The sequence below is a fragment of the Saccopteryx leptura genome, chromosome 7 (assembly GCF_036850995.1).
Source record: "Saccopteryx leptura isolate mSacLep1 chromosome 7, mSacLep1_pri_phased_curated, whole genome shotgun sequence".
Classification (NCBI taxonomy): Eukaryota; Metazoa; Chordata; class Mammalia; order Chiroptera; family Emballonuridae; genus Saccopteryx; species Saccopteryx leptura.
The window spans coordinates 103,577,499-103,603,742 of record NC_089509.1 but is presented as its reverse complement, the minus strand read 5'-3'; the positions used below and the strand labels follow the sequence as shown (position 1 = coordinate 103,603,742).

Here is a 26,244-nt window from a genome sequence, read left to right as displayed (position 1 = left end):
CAGAGAAGTAAATACAAAGTCATTATATTTGTAGGCCTTGAAGCCAAGCTGTGGATTCTAATCTCGGTCCACCACATCCTAGCTGTGGCTTCCTCAGGGAAATGGGGTTATGGTGTTGCCTACTATGTTCAATCATTCACAAATAGTTATTGCTCCTACTATGGGCCAAGTTGTTCTAGGTGCCAAGGAGGTAGCAGTGAGTAAGACAAAACTGGGTTAATACAGTCAATACTGAGGACAGTATCTAGCACATAGTAAACATCAGCAAGGGGACCAATATTCTTTCTCTAGTACTATTCTGAGAGTATATACTCAGGTACAATAACCTTTGACAGTGACTGTAGGACCAGATCCCTCTGAGAAGGGGAAGGATAGAGGGGGGCTAATATAAGGGCGCTAGATTTGGACTCAGGTCCGGGACAACACTGGCTGTAGTGGCCTTCAGTTCTGATGCTTCATTTTGAGACTAAATCACGACCTGGCAAAGATCCCGCTGGAAAATCGATGAATCTCTTTAGTTCCGTAGACAGGGCAGGAGGAGATACCTGGGTAGCTCAGGCTCTGCTTGGCCCGTTTGTACAAACAGTACAGTGCCAACCAAGCTGTGTGTGGGTGACGCAAAGAGATGCCACATCTCGTGAGCAAAATGGAGGGAGAGCCAACATCTATCGGCCTGCCCATTGTCAGGGCTCTCTGGCTGTGGAGCAGAGGGCCTTCTGGGGAGGAGGTGGGCTGGACTGGAGAGCTGGACCTGGAAGGAGAGCGAGGGGAGGTGAGGGGAGGTGAGGGGTGTGGTTGGCCTTCCCCGTTTCAGGTCATCTCTCAGGCAATGCTGCCAAAGAGGGCTGTTTCACCCCCAGTGTGATTACTGGCTAGAAGTGAAATTTGCATTCAGGGCTTTTGAATCACTGTCTGTGGTTTCTAGTGACTGCCCAAGACAGGAATAATCTTTATGACTATACCAGAATCGGGTTAGGGTAGAAATGTATGTTACATTTCCTGGGATCAACAAGTCTTTCAGCGACCGCCATGCTCAGAGAAAGATAACTGTATAATCTTGACTTTGGTTCACCAACTACTTCACTGCTTCCCCCGCTTTCTCGCTCCATCCTTCTCCCACAGTGGGTTTCAGAAATGAATGCCCTTAGAGCCCAGAGAAAGTGCCCTTGACAGAGACATGGGCCAATCCAGGATTCTTGGGTTGGTTCCCATGTGAGCTGCTGGCATGGCTTCCTCGGAGACCTGCTAGCTTGGCTGGGAGCCGTACCGATTTGCATGCACAGGGACAGATGAAGTAGTTCTGGGCCCTTTCCAGGACGCTGACGTGCAGCCAGGTTTGGGAACACTGGAGACCACACTCTTTCATCGCATTTTTACTGCCCCTTCTTCCGTCTTCAGCATCATTTCACCTCGGCTCAGCCAACGTGTGAAAGTCAAACTAGGCAGCACATTTTGCTGTGAATATAAATCCACACAGGTCATTTTATATTGAAGGAAACATAAATATAATAGGATTATAACAGCGTTTCTTAACTTTTTGTCATTATAACCTCCCTAAGGAACATTTTAAGACATTTTTTCCTAATCACCCACCCTCCAGGAAATTTTAATATAAAATATATAGCAAAATTTTGTTTATGTTTATATATGTCTGTGCTTTATACTTTCTTTCTTTCTTTCCTTCCTTCTTTCTTTCTTTCTTTCTTTCTTTCTTTCTTTCTTTCTTTCTTTCTTTATTTTTAGTGAAAGTGAGTGAGAGAGAGAGAGAGAGAGAGAGAGAGGGACAGACAGGAAGGGAGAGAGGTAAGAAGCGTGAACTCATAGTTGCAGCACCTTAGTCGTTCATTGATTGCTTTCTCGTATGTGCCTTGACCAAGTGGGCTCCAGCTGAACCAGTGACCCCTTGCTTAAGCCAGTGACCTTGGACTTCAAGCCAGTGACCTTTGGGCTCAAGCCAGCGACCATGGGGTTATGTCTATGATCCCGCGCTCAAGCCGGCAACCTCAGGGTTTCGAACTTGGGTCCTCAGTGTCCCAGGCCAACACTCTATCCACTGTGCCATGACCTGGTCAGGCTGTGCTTTATACTTTAAAAAATAAGCTGGAGAACCACCCTGAAGAACCACTTTTCACCCCCTTGGGAGAGCTGTCCCCCACTTGAGTCCATGGGTCGCAGTAAAGCCCCGTGGGGTGCAGTGGGGCATATAAGCTGTCAGGTGAGCCTCCACAGCTCCGTAAACTTTATTTCTCCTGCCTCCTGACTAAATATCGCAACTCCATGATTTTTTCTTATTCCTCAGCTGGTCATTCCCATATATTTTCACTGCTCTATCCTGGAACTCATCTTTCATCATTTTTCTCTCTAGTATGCAGGTTTAGGAGTGAACTTGATTAAAATGGTAATCTGCACAGCTCAGGGACCATTTAGGGACAGTGATTTCCTAAAACAGTCCTCTAAGAGATCATCCCTTTGGAAGAAAGAACCTGGAGACCTATGGGGTATTCATGGACAAACATAACAGACCTGAATGTTGGGGGAAATAAAGATACACATTTGGAAATTGCCTTTCAGAGGAGAAGAGTTCTCAAGAGGTCTTTGTATTGGTCCCAACAGGCCCTCTATGGCAGGGGTCAGGAACCTATGGCTCTCGAGCCAGATGTGGCTCTTTTGATGGCTGCATCTGGCTCGCAGACAAATCTTTAATAAAAAAAATAATAACATTAAAAATATAAAACATTCTCATGTATTACAATCCATTCATTTCCTACTGCTCATGTTCATGGTTGCAGGTGGCTGGAGCCAATCACAGCTGTCCTCCGAGACAACACCAAATTTTTATTGGATAATGCGTAATGTATACCGGTCATTGTATGGCTTTCATGGAATTACATTTTAGAATATGTGGCGTTCATGGCTCTCTCAGCCAAAAAGGTTCCCGACCCCTGCTCTTTGGGATCTAACTTCTTTATGTAAACTCTTTTGGGGTTGAGGCCGGTTCTGTCAGCAGAATATCAAGTCCCCTTTCTCTGGCACTAACTACAGTGACCACACTCCTCTCCCTTGTAGAAGCTACCAGAGGCTTGCAGTGTTGGTGATGGAAGACCCTTTGTCACCAATCTACAGAACCTGTACCTGGCAGTCAGCAGACAGGAGATCCAGGCGAGGCGGAGGCATCAGGACACTGGTGAGCAGCTCCGGGGGAACTCGGTCGCCCTTGGGGAGGAGTCAGGGTCTAGACTTGTGCTGTCTCAGTTTGTGGTAGCTCTAGCTGCTTGTGGTTATTTAAGTTTGAATAAATAAAAAATGAAATAAAATGAAAATTTCGTCTCCTCATTTGCTCTAGCCACATTTCAAGTGCTCAGCAGCCGCTAGTAACCACCAAGTCCGACAGCGGAGATACAGAACATTTCCATCACTGCAGAAAGTTCTAGTAAATCGACTAGGCACTTAGGAGGATTAGTGAGAGAGCCAGGAGAAGGCAGAATCGCTCCACCTGAGACATGTCAGGAAATGTGTAGAAGAGTTGGCTACTTTGAGTCTAGGGAGCTCTTTTTCTGACCTGGTAAAAGTGGGCCCTGGGAGTCCTCATAATAGAAACAGGGCTTTTTGAAAATCAGCTGGAAGTTGGATTTGTGGCTACTTCTGTCTGTTGATACATTAGTAACAACCCCAGCCTTTGTCAGGATGCTTGGTAAATTCTAATGTCATCCCGGTAAGAAGGTATTTATTATGATCTTCCCTTGATCTTTTCTTTTTTTTAATCTTCCCTTCATCTTTCTGATTTCAGGAGATCCCCCAGCCTCCAGTGCCTCCCCACAAGGAACTGATCACCACCCTCTGAACCAGCAAGAAGAGCCAGTTTCCTCAGCACCGTCGCCACCAGTGCCTGAGAAAGAGCCCCCAGTGAGTCATGAGCAGCTTCTTGGATGGCGTTCTAAGCGCTGGAGGAGTCCCACCTGTGGCCTCCAAGTCACGGGTCCCTGGAATTGCCACCTGGTTGATGAGGCCTTAATAATATTGGGGGATATTTGTCACTAGCCTTCTCAAGGCTGGTTTTCTAGATGACGAGTCCTAGTATTTTACACCTCCTCTCTGCAAGGTTCTTACACTGAGTGAGGGACCTCAGCTTCTGTTCTACCTTCTCCCACTCCCAGTGATGGTCCACAAGGTTGTTCCCTGGGGGCAGGGGAAGGTGTGCCTCCTGCCTAGGGTCCTGCGTCACACTCTCTGACATAGACTTCGAAACACTGGGTCAGCCACTGCAAGAAGGCCTCATCCTCCCCAGAGCTGCTGGAGGAAGGAAGTTCCTCTCCTGACTGAGTGGAGCTGTTCAAACCCCCGTTCATTCGCATTTCTTTTTCTCTAGGGTACTCTGGGCCCTGTGCAGAGACCTCAGCTATCAAAGGTCAAGAGGAGGAAGCTGAGAGGGCTCTTCAGCTAACCTGTCACTGTCTCAGTGCTGAGGATGGACTTGGAGGGTAGTTTCCTGGTGCCACTCTGAAAGCAGCTCTAGTGGCAGCAGTATCTCGGACACAGTTATATAGCCAGAGGCAAGATCTCTGAAGGTCACGTTGACAGGCAACATGAATGGGTACTGTTAACTGAAGGAATCTTGGCTCCGACTCATCAACCATTGGCCTTCCCTATCCGAGTAGAAGCCAGTTTCTAGAAATCCCATATCCTCCTCTTCTTTGGTGGAGCTTCTCTAGACCTAGGACCCTATTGTGGACTTCTGGTGTATAAGACGGGTCAGCAGAAAGGCGCAACATGCTCCGGAAACTTTGTACATCTTTCTCAAAAGTCCCTAGTCAGTTCCAGGTGCTCCTCGGAGACCCACTTCTCCCTTTAGCATGGGACAAAAACCACTCGCACTCCCCTGATTTTGACAGTACTTATTCTGTGGGGCGCGTTACCCACTTCACTGTCTGTGTCCCACCCCACTGTTGTCTCTGGACAAAGTCTAGGCCCTCAGTCCAGCCCTTCAGTCTCTTCCGTAGGCTTCTGGCTGAGGCCTGCGCTAAGCGTCCACGTGGGAACTTGGGTCTTGAGAACTCTCTCTATGGTGGGCACAAGGAAGAACATATGTTTATGCTCTCCTTTGCCCAATTGATATGGGTTTTTATCTATTTTTTTTTTTTTTTGGTCTGTTTCTAAGGCATAGACAACAGGTTAAACCACAATATGGGATTGAAATAACAAAGAACTTCAAACGTAGTGCCAAGGTCGTGGAGTGGGGAAAAAAAGAAATTTTACCTTCCCATCCTTCACTCCACTTCAAATGACATAGTAACTAGAAGAACTAGGAAAGATAGGATGTCAGGAAATAGGAAGTCACCCCAGGAGTTCTCTGGGACAATGTGATTGACCTATAGGATGAAGAGTGCTTAGCAAGAAAAAAAGTGCACGAACAGTCTGAGATAGGCAGAATTTCAGACATTTAGAAAGTCAGCTCTTTGGACAGATCTGGCAAGACTTAGCAGATCAGGATTGGCAAAGTCCCTTGGCCTTTCCTGCTAGGCCTTTCCTGTACAGGTAAGCCAGCTGAAACTTTACCTTGGAGAGACAGGAAGGAAAGTAGAACTCGGATGTTAACTGGGAGCTGTTGGGTAGAGGAAGGGGTCAGGGACAGAACCCACAGAGGCCTTTCCTGGTTTATTTACATATGATGGTCAATGCCTCCTTGCCCCCATCTGCTCTCTGACCGGGACTGGTGTTTTTGTGCTCACGTCAAGTCATGCAAGAGCGGACAATCCAAGCAATGATAAAATAAAATGATTCTAATGAGAACAATAATAGTGAGAACAATAATAGAGAATAATAAATGAGAGCATTTATTGAGCAGTTAATGTACACCAGGTTACTAAGCGCTTGCCACTGAGTCCTCACACCACCATATGAGGAGGATACTGTTAACCCACTAGGAAATGGAGTCCTGGTGAGATTCAGTGCCTTATCAAAGGTCACACAGCTACTAAGTAACAGCCAGAATTTGACCCCAGACAGCTGCGTTCATCATTCCATACATGACTGAAACCATTCTCCGGAAGGGTGTCAGGTCCTTTTCTGTCTGCCACTGTAAAATCCTTCTCCTGTGACCTTGCCTACTTTCAATAGGATGTTCTACTTGTCATTGATCTTCAAGGACTCTGGGCCTTACCCCCACGGGTTTACCTGCCGGCAGGGTCTGAGAGCTCCACCAGGGCACATCCCAGTAGCTGCTGATAACAGTCTTTCCCTCCAGACCACAGAGTGCACCCCACGGCCATGACTGTCGTGGAAGGGAATTGGGAACCAAGTCAAAGCAATCTATAGATGGCTCATTTTGTTCTTTAGTTTCTTTTTGGCGTAATTTCAATAGCCAGATTTCAGGACCTACAAGTTATGAGACCACATGGAAAAAGGAAAGTCTTGCCCAGCAAGCTGGGAGAAACTCTGGATTCTTTACCTGGATGATCTCTCTATCTGAAGCACAGTCTCCAGGGCTGGCATTTTTAATCAGAGGGATCAGAGGTTTGTGAATCCCTCCCAAATTATAAGTAAAATCTCAAGAGCATAACTTTTTTCATGTTCTCAGAAGAACGTGTACTTTTTAAAAAGGTTAAGTAAGAATGCCTAATGACCTCCCCATCCATTGCCCACTCCATCCCCAAAGGGTGCTGTCTCCATGGGGATATTGCCTAAACACATCCTTCTGTAAACATTGCTTCCAGAGGCCCTGCCTCAGGCATTCTTGCCCTGAAGTGCTAACCCCCCAGTCCTAGCGGTGGTGCTGAGAATCTTTGTCCCAGGGCAACTCCAGGGAATCCCTGCCTTGACAAAGTGGCCTAACCAGGCCTCTTCCAGCCCTGCCCCCTGGCTTGGGCCCCTCCCCAAGGCCCCCAGCCTGGCCCAACCCCCACTCCACATGCACATAAAAGGGTTGAATTCTCGTGGCTGCTCCATAAATTTTATTCCGTAAATATTAGTTTTCCCTGTGTTTAATAAAGCAGTGGCCCACCTCCCCGCCTCCCCGCCCGCTCCCCGGGGCCGGGGCTGGGGCCAGGGCTGGCTGGTGGGAGAAGGGACTCTTTCAATTGCTTTGGAGTATTTTTAGAAAAAAAAATAATATAAGGTGGTTTACACGAGCAAGCCAGCAAACCAGGAGCGGGACTAGAGACCTCGAGGAAGTTCCTGCAGGAACTTGACCTAAAAAGTAGAGAAATAGCGCCACCTAGGCTGCTAGGCCAACTTGGCCCGGCTGGTGGGCTCACCCCTCCCCCATCGTCAGCGAGGACTGGCCAGCTCTGTGCTGGAAGAGAAATCTTCATCCCTTAGCACTCCAGCTGGGCAGCGCCTCCTTTACTTAGGCCTGGAGGAGGGCTTTCTCAGCAGTCCTTGAAGGCAGAGCCCACGCTGGGTCCTGGAAAATCCCAGTAGGGTCATTCTCTTCTGTGGTAGTCAGCCAGCCTCCCAGATCAAAGAGTGTTTCCAAAGGATAATAAAGTTATTGAGAAAGGAGGAAGGAGCGTGTGGTCTCCATCTTCACACTGAATCCTGAGGTGCTGGCCCTGGAATTCTTAGGGTGCAAAGTGGCAAAGAGTGAAATCTGTGCTCCTTTGCCTTGGATGGGAAAGGAATCTCTCTCTGTTAGATCAAGAGCCTTCCTGGGGTCAGATGCAGGTCCCCTCCAGTGAGATACTGGAGTCTCCTGTGTCCTCAGCCCTCTTGCTTCTTAAGTTTATCCTGTGGCACGTCTGAATTCCCTTTTCTTGCCTTCCTATCTATTTAAAGCTCCCATCTTCCGAAGGCCTCAGTCCTCCGCCCTGGTCCCCCCCGAGATGAGCGGGAGCCCCATGTGTTATTCTCGGTACAAAGCTGGCGGGAAGAGCAGCGTTGGAAACGGTCATGCCTCTTCTCCTGGGCCTGATTTAATCACATACTTGGCATTGTCACCAGGGCATTTCCTTCTCTCCTAGTATTATGTCCCTCATTTTCTCCTGTTGTCAAAACTAGGAAGATTTGCTCCAGAGAGTACAGGGAAAACCTAAAATCCATTTTAAAACCCTTCCTCATGATGTGAGATGCTCCCTTCATCCGTTCTGCTTGCTGACCCTCGCGATTTGCGCTGTCATATGTGTTTATATACACGTTGTTATGTGCCTTTTGTTTTCATCCTTACATTAGGTTATACTCCTTGAGAACAGGGTCCATTCTTAACCCTAACTCGTAAACTACCTCCATGGTGGTATCACACTGCTAAAGTGCAACTTAATCTTAACTGGGTTTTGATACAGTCAGGAAATGCTTTTTTCTAAGCTGCTCGGACACTTTTCTATCTTCAAGTTTTCCCGAAGAAGAAACTGTTCAAAAGGAGTAATGACAATGACATACTACAAGGAAGCCACCACACTCAGAGCTCAAGGCCCTTGTTTCCTGGTTCCTGTTACCGACATCAGTAAACCGATGGGCTCACAAAAATGGTAATGGATTACGCCAGGTGCTCAGATACAGAGGAAATGCCAGAGGAGAAGGGAGCCCACGCTGTGAAGGGAGGGTTTTTTCTAGATTCCATGACCTCCTGGAAGCTGCTACTGCGTATTCTTGTTGAAGGTTCCTATTGCTCTATTTTTTTTTCATGTTCTCTTGGACAAGGCCTCCAAAGATCAGACCCTAGATGGGAGGGTATGAGATGCCTGTGTACGAGGGAGGGGTCCCAAGGAAATCCCTCTCTGCTTGAGGAACTACAAGTCCATCTATCCTCCCTCTTTCATCCCAGACCCTTCGAGGAATATTCTCTCATCATCGAAGACTTTGCTTTGGTGGCCCTTTATGCTCCCCACTCAGTGCTGGGGTCTCATGTCTCTACCTGGGCACATGGGAAGTCAGAAGGTAGCGCCAAAGCATTCTAGCAAAGGCCCGACTGCTCTTCCAAGCTGCTGAGTCCTAGCTGCACTTAGTTTCTCTATCTGGGAGACCAACTGGTTCTGCTGTGTTTCCACACTCCTTTGGAGGAGCGCTCACCTCTCCTCACCTCACCCTCATGGGCTCCGAGGACCGGGGCCAGCCTAAGGGAACCCGGAAGAGGCACTGGAAGGACTCCAGGGTGTGGGGAGCACACAGCCATTGACTCACCTGGGAAGATTGTGCCCAGATTACTCGTCCCGCTGGGCCAAGGGCCAGGAGTTAAAGGAGCATGCAGTATCCCAGTCTTACCCGCTCAGTCTGAGGCCCGAAAGAGTAGCAGGGTTAGAATTGGGGACTAGGCCTCTGGGGCTGCTTGGAGGCCCTTCTGAAATCTGAGTGTTGTATTTACTTTTTCATATTGGCAGCTGGAAGGGGAAGCCCATCCCAGCCCGGCATTGTTGTCTAACATGGTTAATCAGATCCTATAATCCTGCTGTGGAAATATTGGGCCTCATGCAAAACAATAGAGACCAAGAATATTGTAGTTAAATTTCAACCAACTGCCTCCCTGGCCTGTTTGCCTAACCCCTACCCCCCTCTCCCGGGCCAGAGTCCTCCTTGCTTTATGGACCCCTGATAGGATCGACAGCGGTCAGAAATCGGTGACAGGGGAAGGGAGAATGGAGTAGGGAGTAGGGGAAGGGTAGTCCTCTTGACTGGCATTCTGTCCCGCCTCTCCCCTCCCACCTGGGCCTTGAAGTGGGAGCCGGGGTGGTGAAAGGAGTTGGAGTTGGTGGGGAAGTGCCGTGGGCCTGGGTCTGTGTTCAGGGGTCAAGGGCGGGACTTCTGGGAATCCGGGGAGGTAAAGAGATCCCTTATTCAAGACAGAAAAGGACGGCTGCCGGTTCAGGAGAGACTGCCAGTTTCATTTATTACGGCTGCCTGGCGCTTCCAGGGCACAAAGCAATACCAGTTTGTCCTATGTCACATATGGGAGAAACAGGAAGGCACTGGTTGGGGGAAGGGGAGTTGGCAAAAAGGATTTTTGTTTGGTTAGTAATCTGATATAACAGCAGTATAAATAATAATACTCTGATGATATATGAAGGTGATACTGATACCCTCACTGGAGTGGTTTTCTGGTTGTGGCAATGTCCATTATGTTGCTCTCTATAGTGAGTGTGAATTTAATGTGGCAGGATAATTTACATGATTCAAATAGCAGCACAGAGGGACTAGATAAATTGTGCAATGGCATTGTGAACCAAAAAAGGATGCAGTGTCTGCATGGTGTTAAGGGGACAATGAACATGGTGGTATGTTCATCAAAAGGCGGAGACAGCCTCTTGCAGACAGGAGGGCACCCGTCTTGTGAAGTGGCCGACTTGGAGTTTGTGCTGGGCTGTCATGCACCCAGGATGCACTGGACACATGGTGCAGCCTCCCTGCTTTTGGAGTGTCACCAGTCAATGAGGTGAAGTACAGCGAGTCCCCAGCCCCAACACCATGGACTATTGAATGGTCAAAGCATATCTGCGATTTTAGGATTTGCAGAATGAAATAGCAGAACTGTGCCAAATGAAACTGTATTTACTTAATCCCTGTTCATATAGGGTGGGGATGGAGGAACAGCAAAGAGCACTCGGTGTTTCTTACTGATGATGTTATGTGATAATTCAGGGATTGACATGGTTCCTGAGGCTCATTCATCAAAGGTACTTTAAAGCAGGGACTGCTTGGTGCGGGCTGAGAGTCCCCCCACAAAGACATCTGGAATACAGTTCCTAGGAGTGAGGCTCAGAGGTATGCATGCTTCTGGATAGGAATTGCAAAACTAACTTAAAACCCTGGTTAGGTAGCTCTGTTGTTTAGAGCATGATCCCAGTACGCCAAGGTTATAGGTTCAATCCCCAGTCAGGGTACATACAAGAATCAACTATTGAATGCACAAATAAGTGGAACAACAAATCAGTATTTCCCCCCCCCTCTAAAACTCAATTTAAAGAACTAACTTAATGGCAGTCATCAAATGGAATTGTAGCAGGTATGAAACTGACATTAAAATGATCTAAAAGATGATGGAAAACATTCCAACAGTTAAGCGACTTGAATAACTGGTGGGAAGAATTCAATGAAAAGAATGATCCCCAGTGAAAGCTACATAGAATGGGCCATATTCCTGACCAAGAAGGGATGAAGAAGCCAGAACGGTTGGTTAAACTGTATGCTACACACAGACGTGAGCTGCAAATGGGGAAGTCCAACAGGAAAATCCAGGTCCCCACAAAGGTGTTCAAAGGAATACACAGGTTTGTAGGAAATGTGCTGGGAATGAGATAGAAAAATCCATATTTAACATGAAACAGGAGGAATTTTAAATGCATTTACTCAAATCTTACATATATATGTATATGTATGTATATAAAATGCTTACTAGCATCCTGCCAGTAGACATTATGTTATATATATACATATGTACAAGCATACATTATGTATGGCCACAAAGACATATAGCTCTTGCTTTAAAGAGACCTACACTCCAAAGATATTTTCCTAAAATATAGAGATATTTTCCTAAAAATTTTTCAAGTGTACGAAGTACAAAGTGAGAGCCAAGACTATGCATCTTTTTTTTTTAAGTTTAAAAGAATCGTATGTACAAATGCTATTTTGTTACCTGCTTTCAGTTTTGCTTAATGATGTTGTGCCCATATTTACATGTCAATACATAAGTTTCTTTAAAAGGTACGTTATCATCACTCTGAGCTTTATAAAAAGTTTAAAAAGCGCCCCTATAATCAGAAAGTAGAAAGGGCAGGCTTACTCCATTTCCCTCCGTAACTTCCTCCTCAACCACCCCGGTCCCCTTGCTGTTTCTCTGATATGCAGGCAGGTTAGGGCCTTTGCTCTATGCAGTTCTCTCTGCTAGAACGCTCTTCCCCCAGTTATCCACTTAGTTGAAGCCCTCACCTCTTTCAGGTCTTAGCGTAGGTCGCCCCTTCCCACGGAGGCCTCCACTGACCGCCCAGCTTAGCAGACCCCCCCCCACCGCCTCCTGACCTTGCACCCACTCCTTTGGCTGCACCCCCAATCCTTTTAGCCGGTTTTTTGCTCATAGTCCTGTCTTATTCCCTTCTAACGTGTTATGTATTTTACTTATTTTTCCATTTTTGTTTACCTGTCTGTCTCTCCAGTGCCTCCGAGAACGAAGCCCCAGAGGAGCAGGAACCTTGGGCTAAGTTTTTGTTGTTCCCTCGCATCCCAAGCACCTCAGTGTCTGGCGCTTACTGAGTGTTCAAAAATAGTTGTTGTCTGACCAGTGGTGGTGCAGTGGATGGAGTGTAGACCTGGGACACTGAGGTTCCAGGCTCAAAACCCCGAGGTCACCACCTTGAGCATGGCCTCATCCAGCTTGAGGGCAGGCTTGCCAGCTTGACCACAGGGTCACTGGCTTGAGGGGGGTCCATCAACATGATCCCAAGGTCACTGGCTTGAGCCCAAAGCTTGCTGGCTTGAAGCCCAAGGTCTCTGCCTTGAGCAAGGGGTCACTGACTCAGCTGGAGCCCCCCCCATCAAGGCATGCATGAGAAGCAATCAATGAATAATTAAAGTGATGTAACTACAAGTTGATGCTTCTCTCTCCCTACCTCTCTCTCAAAAACAAAAACAAAAACAAAAAGATTGTTGTTGATTGAATAAGTGAAGAGAGATTATCTTCACACATGAGATGAATAGCCATATCTGCTCACACCTGGAAGTGGTTTTAGAAATTTGCAAGTTTCAAAAAAATTTTTCAGATATAAATAAATGTAATTTTTGTTGTTTACAGCAACGGGTTGTAACGAGAGCGGGACTTCAATATCATTTTGTTAGCCATAACCATAAGGGAATGAACTTATTTTGCCAAAACTAAGAATACAAGTTATTTAAAAGCAAGAGACTGTATACCTTCTTATATATTTGACTACAGACCCCCAGCATCTTTAGGGTGCTAACTCTACCAAGAGAGACTGGTGAGAGAGTACGGGTGACCAGTACAAACCCAGAACACCGCTTGAGTATTGAAAGAGTAGTCCTCTACCCTCCTTTCCTGAGCATTCACTGGCCTGGTATTTTCCAAGGTTCCCTTAAGCAACAATTCCTTCCCAAATAGAGACACTGAGGTGGAAATAAAGCCCGTTACTTAGTAAAATGTTATTATCCATAAACTGAAATATATTTCTATGTACGTCTTTCTGTCTATAAGACTTTCCCACAATCTTTAGTCTCTGATGTGAGGAGAAAACATTTTCTTTGTAACTCATTCTGCTGCCTTGTCCTCCCCATTCAAAGTCTTCAAAGCAAGGTCTTTAATGTTTGGATCTCTCTGAAGTGCCTTGTAATGAGCTTATTGTTTGGGCAAAGGTAACTTGACATTCTCATTTCTAATCAATAGCTAGCTTTCAAAGCATTGTTAGTTTTGAGTGCTTTAATTGGATCTCCAAATGTATTCTGGACTGATCTGAGGCTCAAAAGACAGGCATGCTCCCATTTTTGCACATGGGCCAGATTTGATGACGTTGTTAACCTTTCTAAAAAATCCACAGTAGGCATTAGAGTGCTCCCAACCAGTTCGGGAAGTCGTCAAATAGAATTTGAAGTCTTAAAAGCCCAAGAGGAAGATAACAGAAGAGTCCTCTAGGTTTAGAGAGAAAAAGAGTGACTTGAACAAAGGTCAACATGCCAGCATGCTTGTCCTAGGAATCACTCACCAAGAAACTGGATGATTATGGAATCAAACAAGCCTGGACTCCAGTTCCAACTTCCTCACTTACAAGCTCTGAACCTCTGTTTCTCATTCGTAAACTGAAGATAACAGTGTCAGCTTTCTAGTGTTCGTGAAGGTTACCTCAGATGATACTAGGGGTTCTCTCCTTGACTAGATCATTCAACTTGGCTCTTCATTATTACAAGGGCATCGTGTTTGCTTGGACCACTGCCCTTTTCTGAGGATGTTCTTCATTCTTGTCAGTCATTCCTTTCCCTCCTTCAAAACTGATTTTTTCCAAGAGATCTCACAGCCTATCATTTCTTTCTTTCTTTTTTTTTTAATGAAAAAATATTTTTCTATTACAGTTGGAATTCAATATTATATTAATTTCAGGTGTACAGCATCGTTTCTTAATTCCATATTCTTCTAGACCAAGTTCATATAGTTCATTAACCTATCTAGTTTGTAATATGTTATTCTGTACTTTTTAATGAGTAGCATTCATGGCTTTGTAACTGCCTTTTATTTTCATGATTTATCTTTAGGTTTAAACAGTTAACTCCTGAAGAATAACAACTGTGCCTTCTACTTTTCCGTTTGCATTTTCTATCTTTATGTACCTATTATACTAGTGGGCACAAAGTAGATGCTCCCTAACAGACAGAAGCAGGGCCTTCTAATCCCCACTACCGTCTTGGGGTGCACGTATTAGTATTCCCCTCTGGACAGGTAACAGGAATCAGAGGACAGAGGTTTCCGCTAGTGGACCCAGCAGAGAATAAAAATGAATTACACAAAAGATTTGTACTTTACAGCATGTATTTTAACCCTCTCAACAACCCTAGGAGGTGGGTGATATTTTCACTTTATAGCTGAGAAAACTACAATTTAGAGAAGTCAAGTGAGTTGGCCACGAGCGTACAGGTTAAAGGTGTCAAAGACAGTGTTCACGCACAGATCTGCCACCTCCAGGCCTAGTGCTCTCTCCGCTCGCCGGAGCTGCTGTGCACTGAGTCACTGCAGGATATTTGACTAACTGCGTTCTTAAAACTTGTTTGGTTGTGGCTCAGGACCCATGGATTTAGAGCAGGATTGATCTGGTCAAGTGGCTGGATTAGGTGAAAAAAGGCTAGTTGAATGGACCTACACAGTGTGTGTGTGTGATTATATATATAAATATGTATATATGAATATATCACTATAAGTACACTATATTTGTACTATAATGTTACATTCAAGATTGACTGAAAATACTAATATGGTAGTCTACTAAACAGATGCTTAAGTATCAAGTTCTGTAGTGTGTTTTTCTCCCTCCCCTTCCTTCCCACCTATTTTTCCAACTTTTACTCTTGTAAACAATAACAAAAAATTTAATTATATAATCCAAAGAAATAGACTTTACTTTGTTCTCTTCAAAACAGAGATGATTGGGGGGGGGGGTGCAGAGCTCTACAAGTGAGAAAAGAAAAGTGATTTTACCATCTGGCCCAGGACAGAGATATGAGGCGCCCTGAGCAGGTTCTGTTGCTGCTGCTTGGACCCCAGGCCTTCGGTGCCTCCAGAGGGGACATCTCAGTTCCCCAGCTCCCCTGCTGCCAAGAGCCTGGCCGGGATCAGAGAAAGGGCCAGACTTTGATAGACCTAACGGCTTGGGCCAAATCAAAAGCTACCCTGCATCTACTGACCAGCTAAGAACACAGGCAGCCAAGAAATGGTGACGTTCCTTAGGCCCTAATTGGGTTAAAAGTGTTCCGGGGTCTCTGCTGAAGAAATGATGGTGCTTCTAATGTCTCCCCTCTTCTCTCCCTTTTCCTCTACTGAAGGAGATTGGGCTGATGCTTGTCTAAATTTGAGCTTTGGCTCTTGAACCACCATTGTGTCCTGAGAAAAGACGATATAGCTTTGGGTGAAAGACCTCCAGGTCCAAATCTTAACTGTGGGATCACAAGCAAGTTACTTTATTTCTAAAGCTCTAGAGTTTGTATATTTGTCAGATGAGAATAATAATTACTGTGTACAGAGGGCTTCTGTGAGGATTTATTAAGTGTTTAAAGTGCCGGCACAGAGAGAAGATTCGGTTACTGTGAGTCCCATCTGCTTCTCCTAGTATGCACCCTGATCGCTGCTCCAAAGCCCTTCAGGCCAAGGCGGGTCTCGGGCAGCGGAGTACAATCTGAAGCAAGGAGATTGTGCAGCTGTGGAAGCACCCTCATGCCAACCCCACCAGCACTGCAGAAGTAATTTTTATTTGACACTGGTCCTATATGTACCATAGGTTTGTATTCAACAGGACCACAGTTTAAGAGGAGAAATAAAGAGGAAGAAAGGCAAAGTTAATAAATCATTATAAAACAGAACGTATGAAAGAATCTTAAAGACATACACTTTCACTGGGAGAAAAGAAGATGGAAAGTGAATCTAACAACTCTTCAAGACCATGCATACTAGGAGGACAATGGCTCTAGTTGCTAAGGCCAGAAAAAGGAGGAAAGGAGGTGAATTTGCATTAGAGAGGTAGGAAGAAAGATTGAACTTGAGGCAATACTTGTATAGAAAATGATTATAAGAGACTAGGACAGATGAGCATGGAACCCTACAGGGTTTCTCTTTGGGAACTCTGTCCAAAAAGGGAGCTCCTGTTTGTCTGGGCTGGGAGAGGTACTGACCTGACTGCATGGTCTGTCTGTCCCAGAAGTCTGAGGACGAGACGGGGGTGGGAGTATTGCAGGGATAATTAATTCCTGAACCCTGAAAAACATAAGTTAGAACATTCTGAAAGCTCTCAAGGAGAAGAAGCTACATTAGAGAGACGTAGAATCCAAACGCTAATATGAGAATAAATGGGGCCTGGGGAGGAAGTACGGACAAAGCGGGGAGGGAGGGAAAGAAATAATCCATTTTGTTTCCAAGTGACACATGCCACTCCAGTCCTAAATTCCCTACGGTGAGCCTCAGTTTCCTTGGGTTAAGCACTCTCTTCAGTGAGTCCCTTCCAATTCTGAAAATGTGTTCACAAAACTGATCTAGAGAAAATATGAGCACATCTGTGAGAAGCCACATCAGCCCGAAACCCAGGCTCTACTGGAGGAGTCGGTGTTGCACAGACAGAGGGCCAATACATCTGCTCTGGGCTCAGACCCCGCCCCAGCCCCGCTGGACCCCTCCCTGCGCCTCACCAGGAGCAAGTTGCTTATCCTCTCTGAAATTCAAAGTTTTTATTTGTAACATGGGGATAATAATAGCTCATTTGGGGTTGTGAGGCTTCTTTATTTTTCAGGTTGTGAGTTTAAATTAAATAATGCAAGGAGAATATCTGCTATAATAATATCTAATAGTTCCCATGTATTGGGCACATAAGTACCCACAAAATGGTACCTATTGTATTAATATTCTTGGAATTAGAATTTTAAGCCTTTTCATTTCTCATCCTTTTATTCTATTGCTATTGACTTTGTAAAATATATTTCAATCAAATCATATGTAGTTTATTGTGAGGTTGTTTTTAACACACTCGCCTTTTGTTGAAATGAAACCTAATTCATTTAGCTTTTCTGAACGGCATAGTAAAACCCAAAGACAAGCTATGTTTACTTCTCCCGCTGCCTCTGCCTGTTCTCTGTCCTTGTTAATTTGTAAGGAGAGTAATTGTTTAGCAGCCCCTTATGCTACTGACTTTGAATCTTTTTTCTTTCTTTCTTTCTTTCCTCTCTCTCTTTCTGCATTCTTGGCGAGCCTGTCTCTGAGGTCTGCACTGCCCCTCCGTACTGTGGCCAGTCGAGGTTTCTCCCTTTTTCTGTTGATATCACCATTTGGGCTGCACTTCTCTACGCCTTGGCCTACTACCCCTTTGCAATTTCATCTTGCTCCTGTTAACAGTATTTCCAACTCAAAAACCCCTACTGATTCTTCTAAGGATGAACGCCCCACTCCCAGCTTCACACCCGCCAGGCCGTGGGATGTGCACCGAGTTGATACAGAACTCAGCTCCTCTAAGCTGAGAGGGCGAGTCTTCTGGGCCGGGGTGGGGCCCCAGGTTACTAGCGGCCTCCTGCCTTTTGGGTTGACTTCCCCGCAGGGGACACCGTAGGCGGCGGTGCGGTCCCGCCACTGCCCCCCGCCCCTCGCGTCCGGCCGCGCCGTGGGTTGCGGTCGCTGTGGGGGTGGCAGCTCCTGCCCGGGAGGTTTGTGCCTGGCGGGGCACCCCGGAGCCGCGGGGAGCCCAGAGGCGCGGCCAAGGCGGGGTGGGGCGCGTCCGGGCGGGGAGGGCGAGCTCGGGCGGTGCAGGGGGCGCCGAGGGCAGCGGGCGGGCGGACTGGCGGCGCAGGAGCGCGCGGGCCGAGGGCTGGCTGGTGCCGGGGGCCGCCCGCCCGAGGGGGAGGAGGCTGGGCTGCCCTCGCTGCAGGTTCGCTGTCGAGCACACAGGAGGCAGGGACATGGGCAGGGTGCGGTCTGCGCGGGGCCCGAGCCCGGATCTCTTCCATTTCCCCTCTCACTCGGCCCCGGGCTGCGCCGCAGACGGCAGCAGCTCCCGCTCCACCCGAGTCGCCTGACCGCCGGGCCGGGGTGCTAACCGCGGGGCCCGCCAACCCGCCGGCCCGGCCAGCCCAGCCCAGCCCGGCGGCCCGCAGCCCCGCCATCCGCCGCCCCCCGCCGCCGCCGCGTTGCCAAAACAAACGGGCCGGCCTATTTATTGGCGGCGGGCGAGCCGGGCAGCTCAGAGTCGAGGCGCCGAGGGGGACAGCGCGCCGCCACCAGCCAGGGCCCCGGGCCCCCACCGCGCACCTGAGTCCCGCCGGCCCCGCGCCAGGCTGCGCAGCCCATGGCGCCCCCGCCCGGAGCCCCCCGGAGCCAGCCCGCCGCTTGAGCCCCCGCAGGGCCCGGGTCGACTCGCCCACCCAGCAGCCCACCAGGCGCCCTCGCCCGCTGCTCTCCCGGGCTCCCGGCCATGTCTCCCGCCCGGCTCCGGCCCCGACTGCGGTTCTGCCTGCTGCTGCTGCTGCTGCTGCTGGTGCCGGCGGCCGGGGGCTGCGGGCCGGGCCGGGTGGTGGGCAGCCGGCGGCGGCCGCCGCGCAAGCTCGTGCCCCTCGCCTATAAGCAGTTCAGCCCCAACGTGCCCGAGAAGACCCTGGGCGCCAGCGGGCGCTATGAAGGCAAGATCGCGCGCAGCTCGGAGCGCTTCAAGGAGCTCACCCCCAACTACAACCCCGACATCATCTTCAAGGACGAAGAGAACACGGGCGCCGACCGCCTCATGACCCAGGTGAGCGCGACCCGCCCTCCCGGGGCGCCGCCGCCGAAGCACCGCCACCTGCCCGGCCCTGCCCGCCCCCCTGGCACCTTTTCGCGACTGGCTGGCACGCCCCCTGGCACCTGCCCCTCTCGCCAAGCCCAGCTGCCTCGTGTCCAAGACGGGAAAGCCGGGGTCCCGGCGGGAGCGTCGGCATCTCCGAGCCCGCCGATGGCTGTGAGAAGAGCTCCCCGCTGCCGAGCGCCGCAGCCCGGGTTGCCCGCGGCCCCTCTGCCCTGGAGCGCTGGCCGCTCTGGCCAAACACGGTCCCCGGAGGCACCTCGGCCCGGCTGCCTCCTGCGCCTCCAGGACCCACCCGGTCCTTCCAGGCCTAGCCCGCCGCCCCGCTGCGCTTCTTTCATTTAGAAGCCACTGGGCACCCCCAGGAGAAGACGCTCCAGGCGCAGGGGACCCCGCGGACTTTCTTCCACGCGCGCTCTTGGTTTGATGCGCTGCCCCCTCCTGGAGCAGCGTCCCGGTGGGGTCTGGGGTTAAGGGACAGCGAGGAAGGTGGGTGTGGGAAAGAGAACTTGTCGGGGAGCCCACGTGTCTGTCCAGAGAGCCAAGCCGATCAGCTGCGGTTGAAGGGCAGGGGATCGAACCCGGGGAGTCGCTGGGCTTGGTGGCTGAACTTGACGGCGGGGACGGGCTGGGTTGGAAGGGAGGGGCTCGGGTGCCGGGGAGAGAGGGAGCAGAGCTGGAGCTATAGCCCCTGCGTGCTCAGACCCGCGCTCAACACCGGCGCTGGGGTGCTGGTAGGGCGGCGGGGGCTTTGGGGGTGAGGGCGGAGGCACACACTTTCCTCCCTGCAACCCGGTCCTCAGAGAAAGAGACCTCAGTCCCCCTCCGCAGCGGTCTCCCGGGCTTCCCCCGCGAGAAGACACCCACGCTCTGAGTGCTGTAGGAAAAGCAGCTAGCCCACGGCTTCCAGCATGCGCGCTGGCGCCGGGGCCGGCCGGCCAGCGTCGGGGCGAAGGTTGGCCGCTGTCCGGGCCGGGCCGGGCGCACAGGAATGCAGATAAGGATCCGGGCCGCGGGCTGGGCAATCATTGACAGCGCGCGCCCCGCTCCGGACCCGCGCTGGGGGTGGAGGGGGGAGAGGGGCGGGGAGCAGGGGCCGCCCGCGGACACAGGCGGGGGGCTGGAAGCTGGAGGCTGGAGAGCACGCGGAACTCCCTCCCGGGGCAGCGAGCGCCCCGGCTGTTCTGCTCCCCGGGGAAGGCGGCAGGCCTTGGGCTGCGACCGCAGTTGGCTCCGGGGAGACCGAGTCCAAGGGTCTGTGGGGCCGGGCTCTGCGGAGCGGGGGTAGGCTGAGACACGGGCTGCCCGCGCCTGGCGGCACCTCGAACTTCAAAGTCACGGGCTGTGGACGGGCCCTCTCTCTTGCCGGCGCCTCCCGCCAGCCAGCGGCGGGGTCCCCTGGGCTGCAGGCACGCGAGGAGTCAGCACCGACAGCTGATCCCTTCCCTCCGTCCCCGGGGGCGCGGTTCTAACTCTCACCCTATGTGAGGCAGAGCGTGGAGCCGACTCCCTGAGATTAGAGGCACTGTTTCGGGTCCCTTTCCGGCTGAGAGTTTCTCAAAGGTGCAGAGGGCTCTGGGCTCAGGACGTTGCTAATCATCATCAACCTTGCAGAGACCCTTGTAGCGGGAGACGCTCCGCGTCGCCCTGCATCGCTCCAGGCACTAGCTTTTGCACCAACTTCTGGTTCCAAGGATGCCGTATTTCAGGCAGGGGTGCGGGCAGGTTTTGGACATAAGAGGGTCCCAGCAGGAGCGCTTTGTGGCTCCCAGGAGGTCCAGGTAGGTCCGCGATTCCCTTCCAACACCCCCCCCACACACACACACACACACGCTCTGGGGGCTCCGCACCTGACGCGCCTCCAGGGCTAGCGTCCCCGGGCTCAGCCCTGAGGCTACGCTGACACCTGCTGGGCGTCGTCGGCCTTGCACGCCCCGGAGGCCAGCCGCAGGCGGTCGGCTCCGCTCCCGTCCCGCCGGGTAGTGAGTCGTCCCTGGTCTCGGTGCCTCGGTGAGACAGGGCCTGGGCGCTGGGAAGTTGTAGCCCGGTCTGTGGAGGATGCGGCACCCAGGGAGGGTCAGAAAGAACCCAGAAGGGAGGAGCCACTTATCGGAAAAAGGAGCCCCCAGAGTGTACGGCCGGTTTGCCGCGCCCTCCAGGTCTGTGGCGTCGCGGTGCGGTCCAGGTGCCTGGGGCGGCCCGATGCTGTAACGGAAGGAACCAGGTTAAGGCTCTGTATTTATTTCTAAGAGCGAGGGAGAGAGCAACTCCCCGGTTTCCCAACGCAGGCGAGTGCGCCGGAGGAACGCGGCGGCGCCTCCCCTGCACGCGGGCCAGTGCCTCCCCCTGCGCGCGGGCCAGTGCCTCCCCCTGCGCGCGGGCCAGTGCGTCCCCCTGCGCGCGGGCCAGTGCGTCCCCTGCGCGCGGGCCAGTGCCTCCCCCTGCGCGCGGGCCAGTGCCTCCCCTGCACGCGGGCCAGTGCCGCCCCCTGCGCGCGGGCCAGTGCCGCCCCCTGCGCGCGGGCCAGTGCCTCCCCGAACGCTGTGCTTCCCTCCCGCAGCGCTGCAAAGACCGCCTGAACTCCCTGGCCATCTCGGTCATGAACCAGTGGCCAGGCGTGAAGCTGCGAGTGACCGAGGGCTGGGACGAGGACGGCCACCACTCGGAGGAGTCGCTGCACTACGAGGGCCGTGCTGTGGACATCACCACGTCCGACCGCGATCGCAACAAGTACGGGCTGCTGGCGCGCTTGGCGGTGGAGGCCGGCTTCGACTGGGTGTATTACGAGTCCAAGGCTCACGTGCATTGCTCCGTCAAGTCCGGTGAGCCGCTGCCGGGGGACTGGGCCCGGGGCCGGGGCCGCAGGGCGTGGGCAGGCGGAGCAGGGCCCGCCAGGGCCGAGAAGGCGAAGAGACCCGCCCGGGGATGGAGGCGGGAACCCCGGGAAAGAGGACGTCGGCGGCGCTCCCCGCTTCTGCTCGTGACCTCCTGCCCTTCCCGCGCGTGGTAGTGTCAGTGGCGGGAGCCTAGGGAGACAGGGCTCTGCTCCCGCGCTGCTGGGTGCCGACCGTGAGGCCCACAGTCCAGAGCCTGCCGCAGGAGGTCACGACAGAGCAAGCTGAACGGATGTGGAAGCCAGGCTGTGACAGAGACAGCCTCCCCACCCAGCACGGTGCACAACAGAGGCGGGTGGTGGGGCCAGGGGCCAGGTGGGGCCCAGACACCGGGAAGTCTGACCAGGAGCCAGGAGCCCAGAGGTTCAGAACCCACAACCCGGCTGCAGGTCAGGCCCTTTAGGGCACTATGTATGCTCGGCCCAGGGGGCGCAGGCGTCCCCAACCTCTCCCCCAAGCCCTGAAACTGGGCGTTCTGGGGCAAAGCCAGCTATGAGGGCCAGAATAAACAAAGTGGACTCAATAAAGTGGATTTTCCCACGTTTGCCGCCTTGTTGATCCGAATTGGCAGGCATTGGGGCCTCACCCCTCTCTCAAATCTTGTCAATGTCCCTGTCACCCACACTGAACGCAGTCGCGGATGCTTCAAATGGTTCCTGTGTGATGCCAGCCTGGCTCCACGGGGCGGCAGGCTCAGCCCTCCAGGCTGGCACTGGGCAGTAGTCACACCTGCAGATGCCCATACGCTGAGACCAGGCCCTTTTTACGGCTCCTGATCGCACCCGGGTCCACAGTGACGACCCCACCTCCACCCTCCCCCTTAGCACTTTCTTGCCAACAGTATCTACTTCAAGTCACATCGGCCCTTCACCTGCAAACACTGGTCCAGTGACAGCTCCCAGAGTGGCCACTTTCATTCATTATTCCTGACCCCGAAACACTGTTCTCCATCCCACCCACTGATACCACTGTGTCCTGTTCCTGCACAAAGACACAGTGATTCTACCCCTGTCACTCACGGAGCCAGGCTTCCCTGGAGTCTGTAGTCACCCACGGCTGGCCTGTGGCCTGTCTCTCACTCCAAGGGCCAGCTCTGGCAGAGAACTTGGGGTGTCAGTGAAAGAGGGCAGCTTTGGGGGAGTGTCTGATCAAGGAGTGAGAAATAATGGCACATTCAGACCCCAGAGGAGCTAAGCAACTCACCTTTTCCACAAGGCTGCAGCTTTCTGAGTATCAAGTCACAGCCGACCACCGCCTGGCTCGCTGACCTCTGACCTCTCTGGCTGCTTCACAACATTGTCAGGATTGAGATCAGATGAGGGGGTTTCATCTGGGCTTCAGGGTGACCCTTTCCTTCTCACTCACTGGAGCCACAATATGCTCCTCTTACTGGCAAAGAATTAGACTGGGGAAGAGGGCAGAGATCACACTGAGGGTTGGAATAGGTACAAGCTGCATGGGAATTGGGGGTAGGGGCCAAGATGTGGTGATGGAGGCTGTCTGGGAGCAAAAGGAGCCCGGGCTGGGCTTGGGAAGGGGGCTGTGATTCCGAATCTGAGCTCTGCATCAGTAACACCTTCGTGTCCCTTCTTCCTACAGAGCACTCGGCGGCAGCCAAGACAGGTGGCTGCTTCCCTGCTGGAGCCCAGGTGCGCCTGGAGAGCGGGGCCCGTGTGGCTTTGTCGGCCGTGAGGCCCGGAGACCGGGTGCTGGCCATGGGGGAGGATGGGAACCCCACCTTCAGCGACGTGCTCATTTTCCTGGACCGTGAGCCGGATAAGCTGAGGGCCTTCCAGGTCATCGAGACCCAGGACCCCCCAAGACGCCTGGCGCTCACGCCTGCCCACCTGCTCTTCACCGCAGACAACCACACAGAGCCGGCAGCCCACTTCCGGGCCACATTTGCCAGCCAAGTGCAGCCTGGCCAGTATGTGCTGGTGGCAGGGGTGCCAGGGCTGCAGCCTGCCCGGGTGGCAGCTGTCTCCACACATATCGACCTTGGGGCCTATGCCCCGCTAACGAGGCATGGGACACTGGTGGTAGAGGATGTGGTGGCCTCCTGCTTCGCAGCCGTGGCTGACCACCGCCTGGCTCACTTGGCCTTCTGGCCCCTGAGACTGTTTCACAGCTTGGCGTGGGGCAGCTGGACCCCGGGGGAGGGTGTGCACTGGTATCCCCAGCTGCTTTACCGCCTGGGACGGCTCTTGTTGGAAGAGAGCAGCTTTCACTCGCTGGGCATAGCTGGGCCAGGGAGCTGAAAAGATCCCTCTCCCGTCTTCCCGGAACTACCCAGCTGGATCCAAAGGCCCCCCTGTCAGGAGGGCGCTGGCCCTGGAAGGAACCTGAGCAAGGGTTACTGGATCCCACCGTCTCCTCCATCACAGAGATACCCCATTGAGACTTGACTGGGCAATGCCAGCGTCTCCCACCGCCATCTTGGTGTAGTGACAGAGCTCCAAGCTGAGCTGGCAAAGGGACGGCTTGTCCTCCTAACCTATAGACCTCCAGGCTGGCACAGTGGGTCCCAACCCAGCAAGCTCTCATTACGGTTTTTCATACCTGCCTCCCCCAATGGGGAGAAGCCTTCCATCTGTCTTGGCCCGCCTCTGAAGGGCTTGCACCTCAGTTGATGCTGCTAGATTCCCTGGGAGCCAGCAGGGAGCTGGCTGGACTCAATACTGCCCAGAACTAAGAAGGCTGCAGGGTGGGGCAGCCATCTTGACACATGTCCTTTCTCCCTGGCCACACTCCTTGGGACACATCCGGAGACTGTTTCTATCAGCAGGCAGAGTTCTGTGTTCCAGCCAATGTGATCACAGGGCTTGGGACCGGGGGAATGGGCTGGGTGTTCTTAGCCCTGCCCAGGCTAAACTCCCTCTTCTGCTGAACCATGACCCTCACCCCCTCTTCTGGTCAGTCTCCCCCACCTTATTTATTGGAACCGAGGGGGAAACCCATGGGAGAATTTGGGATATGTTTTGGTCTTTTCCTCCTTTTGTAATAAAAATTATTTAAGTTGTTAGAGCCATAGAGTCCAGAATGCTGAGTGGGATCAACACACAGACAGTCTGGAGCCAGGGTTGGGCCCATCTAGCAGTGTGCTCACCTTTCTCCAATGACAAGACCTCCCGTGCTCCATCTGCTTTGCCGGCCCTTTCTCTCACCGGTAGCTCTGTGAGGTCCCAACAGAGATCTGAGTTCTATGCCAAGCCAGGCCTTAGCATGTTGACCTCGAGGTTGGAGCAGAGAGAGAGGTAAGGTGTCTAGGCCCATGATCACCTCGCTCATCTAGAGCCACCTCCTGTGCTAGGTCAAGGTGCTTTCCCTGCTCGCTCCAGCCTTTCCAACTCCTTACTGTGATAATGGATCGTGGCACGAAATGATTCTGGAGACTTCACATCTCTTTTATGGCCCATTGTGACTTCTTGGATAAGTCAGGGTTCCCTAATCTAGCAGTCCGCACACCTCAGACTTACCTGGGCAGCTTGTTTAAAATCTTGGCCCTACTTCCAAGGTTTTGCTTTAGCAGGTTCAGAGTGAGGCCCAGGAACTTACTTTTACAAACATCCCAAACCTGGCAGATAGTCCATGGACCACACTTCGAGAAACATTGCTTAACCTGGAGGAGGCCCAATTTATTGCCAAAATAGGATGACCCCTTTCTTCATTTGGCCTTGCTGTTTCCATCCCGACGGGCTTTTCTGTGTTCGCTGCAGGTTACCTGATTTCCAAACTCAGTGGGACACCTGTTAAATGCTCAGGAATTCCACGAGCTAGTGGAAATAGGTCATGGTGAGACTATTTACACCATGGGAACTGGCATAAGCTACACATGAGAGTTCCCCACACTGTAAAGAGCCAGCTGTTGGAGTGCACCAATGCTCAGGTTCTACCCTCCTACGAAGATTACTGTGTTGGGGTTGACTGCTCAGATTCTTACCTTCCCCTTCCCCTTCCCCCACCTCCGTGGAAGAACACTCCAGAGAAAATTTCATTCTCTGGGGACTGCATTATCTGGGGAAAATAAGCCCCCACCAGGCTGTAATGAATAAAAAAATGCTATCACTTAATGAAAATTCCCCATTGCCAGACATTGTTCTAAATGCTTCTGTGTAGAACCCACTGAATTTTCCTAACACCCCCATGGGGTATACACTGCAATATTACCATTTTCCAGAGGAGGACACAGACGCACAGGCAGGTAAAGTCGCTTGCCCAAAATGATGCAACAAGCAGCAGAAACAGGATTTATACCGATGCATCTGGCTCTCGTGCCTACTGTTTTTTTATTTTATTTCAATGAGGTAACATTGGTTAATAACATGATATACCTTTCATGACATTATAATTCAATATCTGTGCACACGATAGTGTGCTCGCCGCCATAACTCTTGTTTCCACCCATC

The 26,244-nt window shown here is 51.5% G+C and overlaps 2 protein-coding genes across 3 annotated transcripts in view; both read left to right on the top strand.

The window, feature by feature from the left end:
- NHEJ1 (non-homologous end joining factor 1) overlaps positions 1 to 8,113 on the top strand; it is a 92,159-nt gene extending 84,046 nt beyond the window's left edge. Inside the window, exons 4-6 of one of the 2 annotated variants that reach the window (XM_066345535.1) lie at positions 3,067 to 3,184; positions 3,788 to 3,903; positions 4,367 to 8,113. In XM_066345535.1, coding sequence (XP_066201632.1) covers positions 3,067 to 3,184; positions 3,788 to 3,903; positions 4,367 to 4,441 — 309 coding nt within the window. In that variant the 3' untranslated portion in view covers positions 4,442 to 8,113. The remainder of the gene's footprint in view (positions 1 to 3,066; positions 3,185 to 3,787; positions 3,904 to 4,366) is intronic. The other variant, XM_066345534.1, reaches the window with a different exon arrangement.
- A 10,087-nt stretch (positions 8,114 to 18,200) lies between these two features.
- Positions 18,201 to 24,862, top strand: IHH (Indian hedgehog signaling molecule). Its single transcript, XM_066345884.1, has 3 exons — positions 18,201 to 18,896; positions 21,505 to 21,766; positions 23,438 to 24,862. Exons 1-3 carry the CDS (start codon positions 18,582 to 18,584, stop codon positions 24,094 to 24,096), a joined length of 1,236 nt encoding a protein of 411 aa, XP_066201981.1. The 5' UTR covers positions 18,201 to 18,581; the 3' UTR covers positions 24,097 to 24,862.
- Positions 24,863 to 26,244: the final 1,382 nt, after the last annotated feature.